This window comes from Schistocerca americana, chromosome 3 (assembly GCF_021461395.2).
Source record: "Schistocerca americana isolate TAMUIC-IGC-003095 chromosome 3, iqSchAmer2.1, whole genome shotgun sequence".
NCBI lineage: Eukaryota > Metazoa > Arthropoda > Insecta > Orthoptera > Acrididae > Schistocerca > Schistocerca americana.
In genome coordinates this window covers 970374602-970393221 of record NC_060121.1, presented here as the reverse complement: position 1 = coordinate 970393221, position 18620 = coordinate 970374602, and the positions used below count along the sequence as shown (strand labels likewise).

Sequence of the window (18620 nt, the reverse complement as noted above, 5' to 3'; positions counted from 1 at the left end):
TCTTCTGGTGGTATCAGCAAGGACAGTCCTGAGTTGGGATGGGGTCACAGCCCTATTCTTTTGTATAAATAAGAACTGTAAGTGATTGCCATATGTCAAGAGAAACCATGGCACAGTCATTTAGAAAGACACTTAATTCCTGCAAACATAAACTTTAATCAGTATTGGTTTAGAAAGAAAAAATAAAATGAGACATCATAAATTTCATCTCGTGTATTGTTGGAATCCAATCAGAAAAGTACGTAATGGGGATTTTTGTGCACAATGTGGAAGCTTTAGATAACCTGCAGTGGATCACTTTGTTTAGATAACTGTGGAAAATGAGATGCTCAGAAGTTTTGCAAGATAGTATAAGAGATAAATACTTTGGTGGAAGAGCCAGAAGTGACTTGCCCCAGGAAGCAGTGTGTGAAAGAGTTAATTAAATGATGTCCACGAGATTCAGTTTGTGTGGTCCACCTCCATAGCGCAGCAGTAGTGTTACCATGTACCATGCAAGGGGGCCCAGGTTTGATTCCTGGCAGGGGCCTGGGTGTTGTGTGTCCATCATCATATTCATCATCATTGACATGCAAGTCACCGAAGTGTCATCAACTAAAAAGACTTGCAATTTGGCAGCCGAACCCCGAAGGCGATATCCCAGCCAATAAATGCCATACCATCATTTCATTTCACTTTGTGGCTTGCCCTTCTGTGAAACTGATATTTAAGTGCTGCCAGAAAAGTTCAGAATCATGAGAGAAACAGGAGGGTGCATTGCATACACAGGTGACTCATTGCAGATTGTAGCAGGAGGTGTGAGATGCAAACTAGAAGGCAAATCAGTCACATGCTGAAGCTGAAGTGGATTGACAACTGCATATTTCAGTCTGTCTGTGAAAGGGCCAGTGGAAGAGATCCATTACGTAGTAAGTAACTTGGCATAGTACAAAGCATTGCTGAACTACATTTGGTTACCTTTTTTTCGGTTTCATTGGAATCATTAGAACATTTATTTTTGTTGCCAGTGTGTTTCCATTTTTTGTTTGAATTTTTAAATTATATAATTTGTTTCAAAGTTTTGATTCAAGGGAATTAATCAGTAATTAGCATATTTGTAAAGTAATTTATTTATTTGTATCCAAGTTACAACTAGTAAATGCTTAAATCAGTTTTCAAGGTATTTAAGAAACATTATCATGAGATCAGTTTGTACAGATACAAGGACTAGTTTGGACACATTTTACCACTGATAGCAGCATGCTTGTGCCTGGTAGGTGTAAGTGTGCTCAGGTGATGAGTCCTGAGAACTCATATTGACAGATGTGAAGGATGATGATGTGTCCTGTGGGAAAAATAATACATTTATTACTTGACAAATGTCTTTTATTAATTATCATTTACAATGAAAAACTGAACAGTAAATAATTGCTAATGGAAACATATATTAGTGGAAAATAATGAATGCAATATAAACACTCGCATGAAAAATACAACCACTGAGCACATTGAAGAATCTTTTGATGATGGACTGGCAAACAAATAAGATGTTGAACATGGTAACTTAGGCTTCAACTTGTGTTCTCTCTGCTGCATTGCAGTATCATTAGAGAGGAAACTTTTTTTTGATGTACCTGTGTGTAAGCACACCAGACAAAAAATTAATCACCCCTCAGGAGACACCACTTTAATGCAATGTAACACTGCCTCTAGTCTTGATAAAGTCTTCATTTCAGTGAGAAAGAGAGTTCACAAGATTAATTAATTATACCATAGCCAGCAGAAGCCACTAATTGAGGATTATATTTCATAGACCTTCCAAACTGCAGCAAAGTATATTGTTACATTTCATCCACTGTTACAAAAAATTGCACAGTGGTTGATTTAATGAATCAGTCAGAGTTTAGTAGAGTTTGTAAGTGTTTGTCAAATGAGAAATATACATGTCCAGCCATCTGAACACAACTGTTGTTATCTTTGAAGAAGAGAGTGTCCACATCACACTCATCTTTAAGATGTGGAAGAAGGAGCAACACTTGGCCACCTTGAATGTTGGAACAAATACCCTGATTCATTGTCTTGGTAACATGAATGAGTGGACCCAAGTCATAGTACAAAAAACATCCCAAAAACGTTAAAAAATTATTAAATACATTCTCCATACAGTGAAGATTAAATGCCTCATTTGGCTGTCAGTGCACTCAGTGCCATGAATGATTTGGAAAGGGGCCAGACTGTGGCTCTTAGACCACTCTACATGCCTCCACTCAGCTTTTGTTCGGCTTCTGTGTTGTTTGGCCCACCGAAGGCATGCAGCTTTATCTGCTGCTCTGAGCAAAGGATTATTGCAAGGCACCCAACTCCAAATTTCCATTGCATGCAGTTTCCTTTGCAATGTTCATTTGGAAACAGGTTTACATGGACCTGCATTCACTGACACTAGTAATTTCTCCAGGGTTTGAAACCAATTATGATTGATTAAGTGTGATATCATTCTCCAGTTCCTGTCAGTTAGAACTTTTTTGTGGCCACTGTTATTAAGCTGTGTTATATGGCTGGAATTGATACATTATTGAACAGTCTACATTGATATATCAACAAATCAGGTGATATCATTTACTGTGCCGTCATGGACATGTCCAATCACTGTAACTCCTTTCTGCCATTCTCCACCTCCACCTATCTTTCTCTATATATTTGACTTGCCCATACACATCACTTCACTGCCTTTACTTACATGCGTGGTGGAAGATCAGGTGACTTTCTGATTTCACTTCTATGCCATTTACAGCACCTCAAAGTGACATGTATGCTCATTTGAGGAACTTACAAATAAACAAGAATCTGGAAGCTAATCTGCTGCCTGACACTTCTACATGGTGTCCCAGGCCCAGCACAAAAGCCGTTCCTCATGATAATTTTAAGGCTGAAATATGTCACAACACATATTAGGGAACTGTTAAGTATGAATTCAATGGCAAACCTTACATTACTTGGAAGCTGATGGATGATAGAGAAACCAAAGTAAGCTAGATAACCTTAAAGTGGAAGACAGTGCATGAAAAGTGGCATTAAGCAAAGCTCTCAAAACTGAACATTGTTTTTGCCATGAAAGTTTTGTGTATGTTGTGAAGATTTGAGACAGTGCCAAAACATTTTACTAGCACTAATAAGTTGAGCAGCACTTGATGAAAGAAAAACATTTTTTGGTAATAAATGTGGTTAAATGCCTGTTTTAACATTGTAATGAGATGTATCCTTTCTGCTCAATTTAAATAATTCATATTAGTGAGTGTCAAAATTCTGGTAATATTCAGTAAGGTAAATAGCAACCAGATAAATAATATAATGTGAGAGAAGCAGTTTTTATTTCCAAGACAAAATGATTTTCCTAATTTTTCATTATAATCTGCACAATGATTTTACTTGTTGCAATAATAATGAGCATAATTCACAATAAAATTTATAGTTCACTGGTCTTATGTTAAGCACTACACTTAAACAATTTTGTAAAAATGAAAGTGAATTTACTGTGGGTAATAAAATTTAAATAAAAAAACATACCTGATCATCCCAGTGGCAATCTACACCACTGTAACCACATGATATGCCTTGGCGTGGACAACTGTATAAGAGGTTGCCATCAGCCTGTTGTGGTAAGAAGCCAGGACAGTATCCATTGCTCAGTGCAGACACATTTCCATTGTAGATGGTATTGTGTATTTCATGCATATCACAACTATATATTTGATTGAGACCCCAGCCTGTTGCTAGTTGGCAGCCCTGTAACATTTTGTATAAGTAATATCATTTTCATGTTTCAGATCACCAAAGCTACACAAATAACTGCGGTTAATTTGAGCAATGAAATGGGTAACATCACTGAAAGATATACATGACCATGTGTATTGTCATGTCTGTGTATTCACAAAATTACATAGTTGTAATCGTCACGAATTCTTTACAAACTAATGGAAAAACTGGTAGAAGCCGACCTCGGGGAAGTTCAGTTTGGATTCCGTAGAAATATTGGAACATGTGAGGCAATACTGACCCTACGACTTATCTTGGAAATAGATAAAGGAAAGGCAAACCTACGTTTCCAGCATTTGTAGACTTAGAGAAGCTTTTGACAACATTGACTGGAATACTCTCTTTCAAATTCTGAAGGTGGCAGGGGAAAAATACAGGGAGCGAAAGGCTATTTACATTTTGTACAGAAACCAGATGGCAGTTATAAGAGTCAAGGGACATGAAAGGGAAGCAGTGGTTGGAAAGGGAGTGAGAGAGAGTTGTAGCCTCTCCCCAATGTTATTCAGTCTGTATATTGAGCAAGCAGTAAAGGAAACAAAAGGAAAATTTGGAGTAGGAATTAAAATCCATGGAGAAGAAATAAAAACTTTGAGGTTTGCCAATGACATTGTAATTCTGTCAGAGACAGCAAAGGACCTGGAAGAGCAGCTGAATGGAATGGACAGTGTCTTGAAAGGAGGATATAAGATGAACATCAACAAAAGCAAAACGAGGATAATGGAATGTAGCCAAATTAAATAGGGTGATGCCGCAGGAATTAGATTAGGAAATGAGATGCTTTAAGTAGCAAATGAGTTTTGCTATTTTGGGAGCAAAATAACTGATGATGGTCGAAGTAGAGAGGATATAAAATGTAGACTAGCAATGGCAAGGAAAGCGTTTCTGAAGAAGAGAAATTTGTTAATATCGAGTATAGATACAAGTGTCAGGAAGTCATTTCTGAAAGTAATTGTATGGAGTGTAGCCATGTGTGGAAGTGAAACATGGACGATAAATAGTTTGGACAAGAAGAGAATAGAAGCTTTCAAAATGTGGTGCTACAGAAGAATGCTGAAGATTAGATGCGTAGATCACATAACTAATGAGCAGGTATTGAATAGAATTGCAAAGAAGAGAAATTTGTGGCACAATTTGACTAGAAGGGGTCGGTTGGTAGGGCATATTCTGAGGCATCAAGGGATCACCAATTTAGTACTGGAGGGCAATGTGGAGGGTAAAAATCATAGAGGGAGACCAAGAGATGAATACACTAAACAGATTCAGAAGGATGTAGGTTGCAGTAGGTACTGGGAGATGAAGAAACTTGCACAGGATAGAGTAGCATGGAGAGCTGCATCAAACCAGTCTCTGGACTGAAGACCACACACACACAATCATCTCTGCAGTCATTATCCCACTGGAAGTATTATGTAGCTGTATGTTTAATATTGTATATATTTAATAGAAAATGAAAGTGAAGTTAAAGTACAGAAAATAGCTCTGAATCACTATATAAGTATCTTTAGTTACATATATTGTATTCCACTCCTGTCGCAGGCTTACCTTATCCTATCCTATCCTGAGACAGGGCCACTGTGAATGCAGTCATGTTGCACACCAGCTCTGCTACAATTTCTGCACACCAACTAACTGTCCACTTAAATGAATGTCCACCACCCAACTGTGACAAAGAGCAGAGTTGACCACCCAGTGCCAACACACACTGCTGAGCACAAAAGCTGCTTCACAACCCGAGTCATCCAGATCGTTCCTCATACTGCTACATTTTCTGAATTACTCAGATAGGAATTGTCCTTACGGCATATACTTTGCTCATGAAATCCTCCTGGCCTCAGTCTTCTCTAGCCACTTCTGCACACCCACCACAACCCTGGCTCTATGGGCCATCACGCATTCGCATCCAATTGTCTGCAATGTCCTCTCCATCTGTTTCATCTCCACCTCCCAATCTACTCTTCCATGTCATAGTGTCCTGTGCACAGCTCCACCATCTCATGGCCAGAACAAGCTCACCACTGCCACATTGCCACTCTTTGTGGCTACTGTCCTTCCATGTTAGACATCAGCCAACATTCCTCAACCCTTTTTTCAATTCAATTCAATTCAATTTTTATTATCACATAACATGCCTTATACAATCAAAGATTGTGACATAGGTGACTTGTCAGTTTTTACACTATATATAACAATACTAAAAATACAACAAACTAATAATATACATGGTGTAACATCTTCGAAGAGGTATTTTAATTACAATTATAACGCATTGTTACCATTCATGAAATCTTCTACACTATAGTAACATTTATCTTTCAGATATTTTTCCAGGTCTCTTTTGGTGCCTTTTACATTTGGGTCATCCATATCTTTCCATATTTTATTTACAAATTTCATGCCCATATAGTATGGGGTTTTTTCATATGATTTTAAACGGTGGGTAGGTAACATGTAGCTCGTTCTATGTCTTGTATCATATTGATGCAAGAAGAAGTTGCCCTCAAAAAGTTGTGGGTTTCTTTTCGTGAAAGTGAGAGTTTCATAGATGTATATGCTTGGAATGCTCATTAGATCCAGTTTTACAAATAAAGGTTTGCAGTGTTGCTTTGGTTTTGCTCCCACCATTGCCCGGATGATTCTTTTTTGTAGTCTAAAAGCTCTAAGTAAATTTGTTTTTTCAGACCCCCAGAAAATTATACTATACCTAATGGCTGAAACAAAATGTGCATTATATACAGTTTTTCTTACAGCTAAATCAGTAATACTATACAAGATATTCATAATATATACAAGGCTATTCAATCGACCCAGTATGTTGTCCACATGGCGACTCCATAACAGGTTTTTATTGACTAACACGCCAAGGAATTTGACACAGTCTGCAGTCTCTAATTTTTTGTCCATATACCTTATTTCACTTATAGACTGTGCAGATTGTTTTGTGGTAAAATGAACAATTTCTGTTTTTGTAAAGTTTAATGTTAAGTTATTGTTTTTGACCCATGCCTCCACTTCCCCAAGTGTTTGTTCAATATGACGAATTAGGTCTACCTCATTTTTACAACAGACTACGGCTGTTGAGTCATCTGCATAGAGGATAGTATCAGACTGGACCTGACATGGCATATCATTAATATAATATAGAAAAAGCAGTGGCCCTAATATTGAGCCTTGTGGAACACCTAATTGAGTGTTTTTCCAGCCAGAGAGAAATTTCTTGCCGTTGATGTTAATAAGTACTCTTTGTTTTCTGTTTGCCAAGTATGATGACATCCAGCTAAGAGATTTGCCTTGAAAACCATAGCGTGCCAATTTTTGGAGAAGCAGGTCATGATTTACTGTGTCGAAGGCTTTGGACAGGTCACAAAAGATGCCTGACACACACATTCTATCATCAAGACATCTGCTGACTTTTGTGACTAATTCATTTATTGCATGGATTGTGCTGCAGCCTTTTCTGAAACCATATTGATTGCCTAAGATAATGCTGTTAGATGAATTGTGATTTTCAATCTGATCACATGCAGCTCTTTCAAATATTTTTGAGAAAATTGGTAACAGTGAGATTGGCCTATAGTTGCCCAATTCATCTTGTTTGCCTTTTTTGTGTATGGGCCGAACTTCTGCATATTTTAATCGATCTGGGAAACATCCCTCATCAAATGATTGGTTGATTATGAAAGAGAGTGGATATGCAATACTGTGACAGACTATTTTTATTATTTCAGTGGGGACCTCATCCCACCCCGCAGATTTTGAATTTTTTAGGGACATTATGATTTTGATGACATCTGAGATGGAAACATGAGAAAACTTAAAACATGTGCAATTGCTATCTGTCATATTGGGCTTTGTATTTGGTGGTGAACAGTCACCAAATTTGTTACAGTTTATGAAAAAGTCATTGAATGATTCACAAATGGCACTGGGTTCTGTAACAGCTCTACCATTTATCACTATTTTAGAAGGGCATTTTCTCTCTGCCTCACTGCCAACTTCACTTCTTATAACAGACCAAACAGCTTTTGATTTGTTTTTTGCATTTGAAATGAAGTCGTTATTTGCAGTACGTTTTGCTAGTTTAACTATTTTGTCAAATGTTTTTTTGTATGTGCTTACATACTTAAGAAATTGAGGGCTTTGATTTACTTTTGCCTCCATATGCAGTTTCCTCTTAGTAGTACTAGACACTCTAATTCCTTTTGTTACCCAGGATCTACTTTTTTGGGACCTGGTCCTCACTGTTACAAAAGGGAAGCATTCATTGAATATACCCAAGAATTCAGTTAAAAAGTTATTGTAATTGTCACTTGTGGAAGTGTGTTTGCTGACTGTCCACTTGGTTTGGCTTATTTTTTTGCAAAATACTTCCACATTTTCTTGACTGAAATTCCTACATCTTTTTGTTGTGCAGACTGAATTTTGCTTCGGTAGTGATACAAATAGTGCTTTATGGTCTGATACTCCTAAATCTAGAAGAAACTTTTCTTTTACATAATAATTATAACTACTTACAATATTGTCAATACATGTTGCAGAGCTTGCTGTAATTCTTGTATACTGATCAAAATTGAGATTTAGACCATTTGTGGCTACCAGGTTCTTTAAGTGTGAAGAAAATTTGTCATCAGTCCTTACATCTATGTTGAAGTCAGCACATATAACCACTTTCTTGTACAGTTTCTCACATTTTAATTTATGTAGCAATGTATCAAACTTATCTAAAAATACAGAGCTTATATGGTACCCAGGGGTGCGATATATGCTGATAATTAGTGTGTTATACTCTTTAAGTTCTATACAACAACTTTCAAATGTGCCTTCTTCATTCAGATGGCTAAAATTATGTCTGATATCATAGTCTACCGTGGAATGAACTAATATGCAAGAGCCTCCATACCTATTGGTCCTACAAAAGCTGGTAGCCAGTTTATAACCTGTAAGTTTATTTAGGAGATTGATATTTTCAGATTTTAGCCAATGTTCATTAAGGCATATTACTTTCACAGATTGTTTCACACTTTCTAGCAAAATTTCTATATCATAAAGCTTCCTGATCATTCCTTCAGACAGACCTCTTATGTTCAAGTGCATAACGAAATTACTACTGCATATATTATTAGGTAGAGGGTCTTTAAAACTAATTTGACTATAAAGTAACGGAACGTCCACCTGAGTGTTGACTGCTTGTTCTGGATTCGTTGTATTGGGCCAAATTCGGATAGAACTGGCCCCCTTCATCAGTTTCCCTGTGTGTGAGCATCCCTTTCTCCCTTGCCCACTCTACCTGATACAACTTCACATCCCAGTCAAACTGTAGTGTTGGCACAATCTATATAGCAGGGACAATACAGCCTTGCAGGTATATGAGTGAGTATCTACCTGAGTGCACGTGTGCTCTACTGCTCCAAAGAAAAATTCAACAGAAAGCCAGCTAAGTCCTAAGCCTTGTTTACATGCTTATCAGTTATTATTGTTGTTGTTGTTCTCATTGTTGTGTGACATATGGCTTACATAGATTTAATGTAATACATAAAAATAATATGTATAAAACAATGCAAAAATATTTCATTATGCAATCATAACAATAAAACAGATCATACAAACAGTGTATACATAAATTTAAATTTTAAAGTTGAGACTGTTAATCCCGTCCAGTACAGAGTCTGAAACTTTGAGGAAATCACATTTTTGTCCTGTATACGCTGTAAGAGGGCATTCAAGGACAATGTGGTGAACAGTCTGACAAGTTTCCCCACAGCCACAGGTCAGTGATTTTGTTATTCCCCATTTGTGTAATGAGTCATAACAGATGCCATGCGGCATTCTTATTCTATTGAGGGCTTTCCATATGCAGCAAGGCAGTTCCGTTCCAGGTAGTTCTGCAGTAGGATCTATTACAGGTGGAGCCTGAGTCATTTTCAGAGGGTTCCCAGTATTCTCTTCACAATGATTTAATGAATAAAACAATGGAAAGTCCAGGGTAGGATAACAACAATATGAAAAGAATACACTGACAAGCCAAAACATTGTGACCACTGCCCAGTGTGACAATGGATGCTGCCTGGTGGCACTGTAGGCACATGATCCAGTAACAAAAGAATGTAAGCCAACCAGACAAGAATGGAGGATCACCCTAGGGAAGATATGGGCTGCAGTGGGGAAAATCATTGAGATAAGCAACTCTGACAAAGTGCAGATTATCATTATGCAGATCCTGTGAACAAGTTTCTCAAAGATGGTAAATCTGGTCGAATGTTCATGTCCTACTGCTGTTAGCATCCACAGAAAGCGGTAGAAGGACACTGAAATTGCCAGTAGGCACTAAATGGTTGGTCATCCATGACTCTTCACAGAAAGTAGGGTTTGGAGGCTTCTCTGCTCTGAAAAGTAGGACAGATGATGATCAGTGGCATCCCTGCCAAAAGGGCTCAATACTGGCACTCCCACAAGTGTTTCAGTGCACACTGTTCACTGCACGTCGTTAGACATGGAGCTCTGCAGCAAACCATGTGATGAAGCAAGCAGGGATAATTTTAATTCCCATCTTGTTTTGCCATCTGCCCCCTTAAATCTGGTTTTTTTTTTTTTTTTTTTTTTTTTTTTTTTTTTTTTTTTTTTTTTTTTTTTTTTACTAATTATCATTAACATACATGAATATAATCTGCATTTCCATAAAAGAGAAAGATTGGCCCTCAGTTTTAAAGTAAATAACACCAGATCTAATTTTGTGCTTAGTTTTATGTAAGTAATTGATTGTCTAATTTATGTTGACTATTCGTAGTTAGTATCTTTCATTATAGGGTAAAATCAGTAATTGTTTTGTAACTTAAATTCTATTGTTGACATATAAACAAATGTAAATTCTGCACTAAGTATAAACATTTGGAGGAACAACTAATAGTAATTTTAAAGTATTGATTTGGCTCTATTTGAAAACATGTTAGCAAAACCAGCTCATAATTAATTCCAAAGTAAAGTAACAGTTTTGTCAAAAGTATTGTTTACATAACTATATTTGTTAATTTCATGATTAAAACAAAAAATCCAGCCTAAACCTTGTATTAGAAGAAACTGTTAAAAAGACACAATTTTTCGATTTATTCAGTAAATTGAGAGAGTTAAGTTTTAATTGTAATTTCTGTAAATTTAACTTTAAACAGTGTGTAATTTCAGCACCTATTATTGTGATGATATATAAGGGCCAATTTTTGGTCATGAGACAGTCAGTCCACAGCCGAGTTTCAGACAAGTAACATGTGCTGGTTAGAACAACAATGCTTCAAATTAACTGTGGAACAAGTGTTAAACAATTAGGTCCTGTGTAAAAACCAATGACAGTGACTGCTCCATACATACAGGATGTGAACTTCGTGGTTATGTTTTTACTGCTTGTAGATGTTCAACAGTAAACTATTGTAGCAGTATGTGGAGTTTTGCCTGCAAACTATTAATGAGGCTTATCACAAGTTAATCGATAGTGTACTGGCCATATAACTGTGTATTGTGATGGGGGAGGGGAGGGGACACAACTGTGCATCTATCAGCTACATCATTATAGTAGTCAGTGTCCAAATCACAAACCCCATTTTTCAGCCAGTGTAGCAACGCAGTACGTTGACACCGAGGGCAACAAACAAACAAAATAATTAAAAGCAGGTGAAATTGCTATACATTGGGCATGTTGTTAGGCCCATCTGTACCATGCTGCATGGTGGTGGTGGTGGTGGTGGTGGTGGTGGTGGTGGTGGTGAGTGTTTAACGTCCCGTCAACAACGAGGTCATTAGAGACGGAGCGCATGCTCGGGTTAGGGAAGGATTGGGAAGGAAATCGGCCGTGCCCTTTCAAAGGAACCATCCCGGCATTTGCCTGAAACAATTTAGGGAAATCACGGAAAATCTAAATCAGGATGGCTGGAGATGGGATTGAACCGTCGTCCTTCCGAATGCGAGTCCAGTGTGCTAACCACTGCTGCATGGTGTCATGGTTGCAAAGATGGACCTCGCAATGGACGTCGGGAGTGAAGTTACACATCATGCAGTCTATTGCACACAGTTTGAGTCGTAACACGATGTCCTGTGGCTGCACAAAATGCATTAATCAATATGGTAGTGTTGCTGCCAGGGTTCCTCCAAGCCATAATCTGTAGGTAGCAGTCATCCACTGCAGTAGTAGCCCTTGGGCGGCCTGAGAGAGGCATGTCATCAACAGTTCCTGTCTCTCTGTATCTCTTCCATGTCCAGACAACACTTTGGTTCACTCTGAGATGCCTGGGCACTTCCCTTGTTGAGAGCCCTTCCTGGCACAAAGTAACAATGTGGACATGATCAAAGTGCGGTATTGACTGCCTAAGTATAGTTGAACTACAGACAACATGAGCTGAGTAACTCCTTCCTGGTGGAGTGACAGGAACTGATTGGCTGTCGGACCCCCTCTGTCTAATAGGTGCTGCTCATGCATGGTTGCTTACATCTTTGGGCAGGTTTAGTGATATCACTTAACAGTCAAAGGGACTGTGTCTGTGATACAATATCCACAGTCAACGTCTATCTTCAGGAGTTCTGGGAACCTGGGTGATGCAAAACTTTTTTGATGTGTGTAGATAACTGCACCATCTGCAAAATGCCTGGTTTTACTATTAACATTGTCTGCAAGGTCATTAATATATGACTTGAACAACAAGGGTCCCAACACACTTCCCTGGAACATGTCCGATGTTACTTCTACATCTGACGATGACTCTCCATCCAAGATAACATGCTGTGTCCTCCCTACCAAAAAGTCCTCAATCTAGTCACAAACGTCACTTGATACCCTACATGATTGTACTTTGGACAATAGGCATAGGTGAGTCAAATCCTTTCAGAAATCAAGAAATACTGCATCTGTCTGGTTGTCTTGATCCAAAGCTTTCAGTATTTCATGTGAGAAAAGTGCGAGTTAGGTTTAACATGATTGATGTTTTTGAAATCCATGTTGGTTGGCATTGAGGAGGTCATTCTGTTCAAGATACCTCATCGTGTTTCAGCTGAGATTATGTTCTAAGATTCTACAGCAAATAGATGTCAGAGAAATTGGACGGTAGTTTTGTGGATCACTTCTACTACCCTTCTTTTAGTTGGGTGTAACCTGTGCCTTTTTCCAAGAACTGGGTACAGTTTTTGGTTTGAGGGATCTACAGTAGAGTATACTTAGAAGAGGGCTAACTCAGCCACAAATTCAGCATAGGATCTGACAGGGATTCCATTGGGCCTCAGGGCTTTTGTTCAGTTTTTAGAATTTCAGCTGTTTCTTAACATCACTGACACTTATACTTACTTCATTCATCTTTTCAGTGGTACAAGAATTAAATTGGGCAGTTCTCCTGGGTTTTCCTTTTCAAAGTAACACTTGAAAATGGAGTTAAGCATTTAATCTTTTGGTTTTCTACTGTCAGTTTCAGTACCTGTCTCATTCACTAGGGACTGGGCACTAACTTTCGTGCCACTAACAGCCTTTACATACAAGCAGAATTTTTTTGAGTTCTGTGAAAGATCACTTGACAATATTCTACTATGGCAGTCACTGATGGGATCATGCATTGCTCTCTTGACATCCAAACACATTTCATTCAGCATCTCTGTATCTACAGCCCTACACTTTGCTATACACCTATTATGCAGTAATGTCTGTTTCTTTAGAAGTTTATCTACAGTGACTGTATACCATGGAGGTTTCCTCCCATTATGAACTGTTCTGCTGGATACACATCTATCCAGTGTATGGTCAACTATTCTTTTAAACTTGACCTACAGTTCCTCTACATGCTCCTGCCCTGTGCTGAAGGTTTCAAGTTTCTCATTGAGATATGACACTACTGATTTTTTTATCTAGTTTACTGAACATATGTATATATTTTTCTGCTTGGTTTAATTGTTCTCTGTACTCTGGTTATAATTGTTGCCACAACCAAATCATGGTCACTGATACCAGTTTTGATGTGGACGTCTTCAAAGAGGTCAGGTCTATTTGTTGCCACTAGATCCAATATATTTCCATCATGATTGAGGGTCCTAACTATCTGTTCCAAGTAGTTTTTTGAGAAGGCTTTTAGTTAAATTCCATAGAATGTCTTATTACATCCACCACTAACAAAACAATTACAGTATAATTGGGGATCTTACTTACAGCCAAACTGAGGATTTCTCTAAGGCTTTTGGTTACATCAGGTCATAAGTCTGGGGGCTGATAGAATGATCCAATAATCACTTTATGTCCACCCCTGATACTGTGTCTTGCCCAAGCAATGTTACAAGCAGCTTCAATTTCTACCTCAGTAGATCTGAGTTTCTTGTCTACTGTGACAAATAAACCACATCCATTTCCCATTTGCCTATCCTTTTGGTGTACATTCAGATTTTCCCAAAAAATCTCATTGCTATCAGTTTCAGGTTTCAGCCAACTTTCTGTACCTAGTACAACGTGAGCTTCATGGCCTTTCATGAGCGCTTTGAACTCTGGCACTTTGTAGTGAGTGTTTCAGCAATTTACTATTAAGATTTGAATATTCTCAGCTTTGGGAAGCATTTATTGTGGTCTTACACTGATACTTCTGGGTTTACTACAGCTACCATTATCTGATCTGGTGGAGAGTCACTTAATCTAAAGAACCCTTGTGTGCTCTCCATATACAGCCAGCTACCTGAGTAGCAGACTCTGATGTGTAGTGCACACCTACTTAAGGGAACCCTACAGTTCTAATCCCTATGGCACAAGTCCAGGAAGTTGCAGCTTAGCTTGTCACAAAACCTTTGAATTCTCTTGTTCAGTCCTTCCATTCAACTCAGAACCAAAGGGCCACAATCAGTTCTGGGGACAATGCTGCAAATTGTGAGCTTTGTTGGAACTCCATATGCAAGGCTGGTCTTCTTAGCCTTCTCTGCCAGTTGCTGGGATGATCCATGAATGACCTTGGAACCCAGATGACAGGCATAATTTGTTGCAACATGCACCACAATCTGCAGTTGGTTGCACCCTGTTTCCTCAATGGCTGCTAGAATAGCCTCTTCAACAATCTGAATGAGGCCCCCAGGCATACATGCTGAGTGTAACTGGTGTCCTTTCCTGTCCCTTGCTGCATTTCCCTATGGGGTGCCATCATTCACCATATGTTTGAACTGCCAACAATTAATAAACCTCTACCCATGTCGTCATTTGGGCTAAGGCAACAATGATGTTGAATTATGGCAAGGCAGGCTAGGCTTATTCAGTGCAGCCAGTCAGTGCAGCAATAATGGATGGCACAGGCAAGGGGATTTCTCCATGATCAGAGTTTTGGTGGTGTTGTCAAGTATGTGACCAGAAGTGTCACATTGGAATAATAGGCACCCTGCTGTCTGGCATAAATAGCTGTTGGTTTTGTACAGATTCGTTTTGCAGCCCAGCAGTCCACTAGGAAGAGATGGCATCATGGAGCCACCAGCTGCAGCTAGGGCTTTGAGTCTCTGTCACGGTACCAGCTTCCAGCAGTAAGTCTGCCCTCTGGACTTGGAGCCACAGCACAGTGGACCTTCCCAACTCACTCCTGCCCAGGGGTAGTCCACTAGGAAGAAATGACATCATGGAGCCACCAGCTGCAGGTATGGCTTTGAGTCTCTGTCATTATACCAGCTTCAAGCGCTAAATCTGCCCTCTGGACTTGGAGCCACAGTACACTGAACCTTACCAACTAACTCTCCCCCAGGGGCAGCAGCTCACACTCTGGGCCCAGCAGCCGCCTTTTGACAACATAGTGTGTGCACTTCCTTGCTGCATGCTTCGGCCACCTACATGTTGTCATTCATCATGGAGTTTTCTACCTGTGTGAGCTTCCTGTCCATCTCCACATGCAGTTGATGCCAGTGTTGGTGGCTCACACAACAGTGACGTATGCCAGGCAGCAAGTGAAGAGTCAGCACAGCAGGGTGTGAGCACATGTTGCAGCCAGTTGGCTGGTTGGTAGCAGCCACCTGGCCAGCTGCTGGTCCCCTTCCCATGGGGCAGGGTATGGTTGCCTTCCCATATTAACACAGTGCTGATGTACAAGAAAAAAATAAATTCTTGATTTTGACAATGACTTCTCTCTGGGCCTTCATTGGCTTGCCACCCACCCTCAACCCTCAACCATTCAACTTCCTGAGAACATAGTCACCTCATCACCCCCATGGTTGGCTATTGAATATCAATCTGTACTATGTATATATACATACTATTGCACATGTACAGTTCTTAAAATTTTGATTATGCTGACAATAATGAGGTGAATCGATAGCATATGTGCATAAAAAGATTTTGGGTACTAGGCTTTGTCACGATGAGACACTAAAATCCCAATGATTCGACTGTATTTGCAGCTATTCTCTTCAGGCTGACTGTCTGCTGGATTCTGGTGACTGTCTACATATTGCCTTATTTTGGTTGTTAGGTGGTCACTGACATAAAATCCTGGGATGTCTCTGGAGTATTTGAAGTAAAGATCGTTATGGAGGGGTGGCTGCATGGTAGACTAATGCGTCTGCTACCTCATCAGGTGATTGGTGGACAATAGCAAATCGATGGCTTGTACCCAGAGGTAGTGTTTTCCTGCAGTGAGACACTGGTGTCACACAGCAGTTCTCTTGCAGCTGCTTGTTTATATGGCTGAACCTGGATCGTATGGAGTTGCTGGCTGGTGAACACATGCAGCCTGTTGTAGCATCCTCCCTGTTCATGATGTTAGGACATTTAATTACTTTTATAGTATCTCTCATTTTTTACTACTGCATCCAAGGCCCTAGGCTAGCAGATCAGCCACAGTCCTCATGATGTTCTGCCATAACTGATCTGTTGGGTTACACCAGTCATGCTTTGATGCATGAGTGTTGATCGGTCCCCACTGCAGACATTGCCATATTCACATCAGAGTTCGAAGACACCTGTAGAGTGGAGATCATTTACAAAATCCTTCTAAGCCTTCAGAAGATCTCAGATCTTGTGGCAGCTCTGGAATTTGCAGCTGAGTTAGCCTCTCTTCTAACTATAGTCTATCATAGATCATGCCCAGTTCTTGGAAAAGGGCACAGGTCACACTCATCTACAAGAAAGGTAGTGTAAGTGATCCACAAAACTAATATCCTTAACATCAATTTGTTGTAGAATCTTCGAACATATTCTGAGCTCAAAAACATTGAAGTGTCTTGAATAGAATGACCTCCTCATTGCCAACCAGCATGCATTTCGAAAACATTGATCATGTGAAACCGAACTGACACTTTTCTCACATGATGTACTGAAAGCTGTGGAACAAGGCAACCATGTAGATGGAGCATTTTGATTTCCAAAAAGGATTTGACTCAATACTGCACCTATGCTTATTGTCAAAGGTACAATCATATAGGGTACCAAGCGAAATTTGTGACTGAATTTAGGACTTTTTGGTAGGGAAGACATGGCATGTTATCTTGAATGGAGAGTCATCGTCAGATGTAGAAGTAACTTCGGGTGTGCACCAGGGAAGTGTGTTGGGGCCCTTGCTATTCATATTGTATACTAACGACCTTGCAGACAATATTAATAGTAAAATCAGGCTTTTGCAGATGATGCAGTTATCTATAATGAAGTACTGTTTGAAAGAAGCTGCATAAATATTCAGTCATATCTTGATCGATTTCAAATTGGTGCAGAGATTGGCAACTTGCTTTAAATGTTCAGGAATCTAAAATTTTGCACTCTATAAAATGAAAAAAATGTAGTATCCCTTGACTATAATATCAGTGAGTCACTGTTGGTATCGGCCAGCTCATACAATTACCTGGGTGTAACACTTGTGTGGGGATTTGTAATAGAAAGATCACATAGATTCACTTGTGGGTAAAGCAGGTGGCAGACTTCAGTTTATTGGTAGAATACTGGGGAAGTGCAATCAATCTACAAAGGAGATTGCTTACAAATCACTTGTGTGACCAGTTCTAGACCACTGCTCAAGTGAGTGGGAACTGCACCAGATAGTCCTAACAGGGATATTGAATGTATACAGGGAAGGGCAGCACAAATGGTCATGGGTTTGTTTGATCCATGGTAGAGTGTCATAGAGATACTGAAGCAACTTAACTGGAGAACTCTTGAAGATATAGATAAATATCCTGAGAAAGTCTATTAACAAAGTTTCAAGAATCAGCTTTAAGTGATTACAACCCTCTATGTATCACTCACAATGGGATCATGAAGATAAGATTAGAATAATCACTGCACACACAGAGACATTCAAACAATCATTATTCCCACATTCCAAAAGGGAATGTAACAGGAAGAAATCCTAATGACTGGTACAATGGAATGTACCCTCTGTCATGCACCTCATGGTGGTTTGCAGAGTATACATGTAGATGCAGAAATAGACTTAGTATATAAAGTTTTGACAAGGAACCTATGTCCAGAAATGTACCATTTGGACGTAAAATAGGTTTGAAGAGTGTATCAGTTTCAAATCTCCCCCTTCCTCAGTTACACACACAACAGAGACACTGGGTCCTGCCCTGAGTGCTCTACAGGAGCACATGAAATGGACAATGTTTAGTATTTTGTAGTTGGGTTCTCTTCTACATGATGAAGGATGTCCTCTCTAACGTTGAGAGTGCTGTGTGCCTATGGAGCACTACAGTCAACCCTCCTAGTTCCAAACATACCAGTTTCTCACAACTGTTGTTGTATTCAGATGAATCTGGTAGTTAATGTGATAACTAGGACATTGACTGATGACAGCGCCCTCATCTCAGTTTGTGTGCATACTGTGAAGTGTCTAACATTTTCAGACACAAGAGACAGTTTGGTTTTG

General features: G+C 39.3%; 1 protein-coding gene across 1 annotated transcript in view; it reads right to left on the bottom strand.

The window, feature by feature from the left end:
* Positions 1 to 1167: 1167 nt before the first annotated feature.
* Positions 1168 to 18620, bottom strand: part of LOC124606596 (neurogenic differentiation factor 4-like) — a 33686-nt gene continuing 16233 nt past the window's right edge. The window contains exons 3-4 of the mRNA XM_047138580.1: positions 3544 to 3762; positions 1168 to 1324 (exon numbers count right to left, since the gene is read on the bottom strand). Coding sequence (XP_046994536.1) covers positions 1223 to 1324; positions 3544 to 3762 — 321 coding nt within the window. The 3' untranslated portion in view covers positions 1168 to 1222. The remainder of the gene's footprint in view (positions 1325 to 3543; positions 3763 to 18620) is intronic.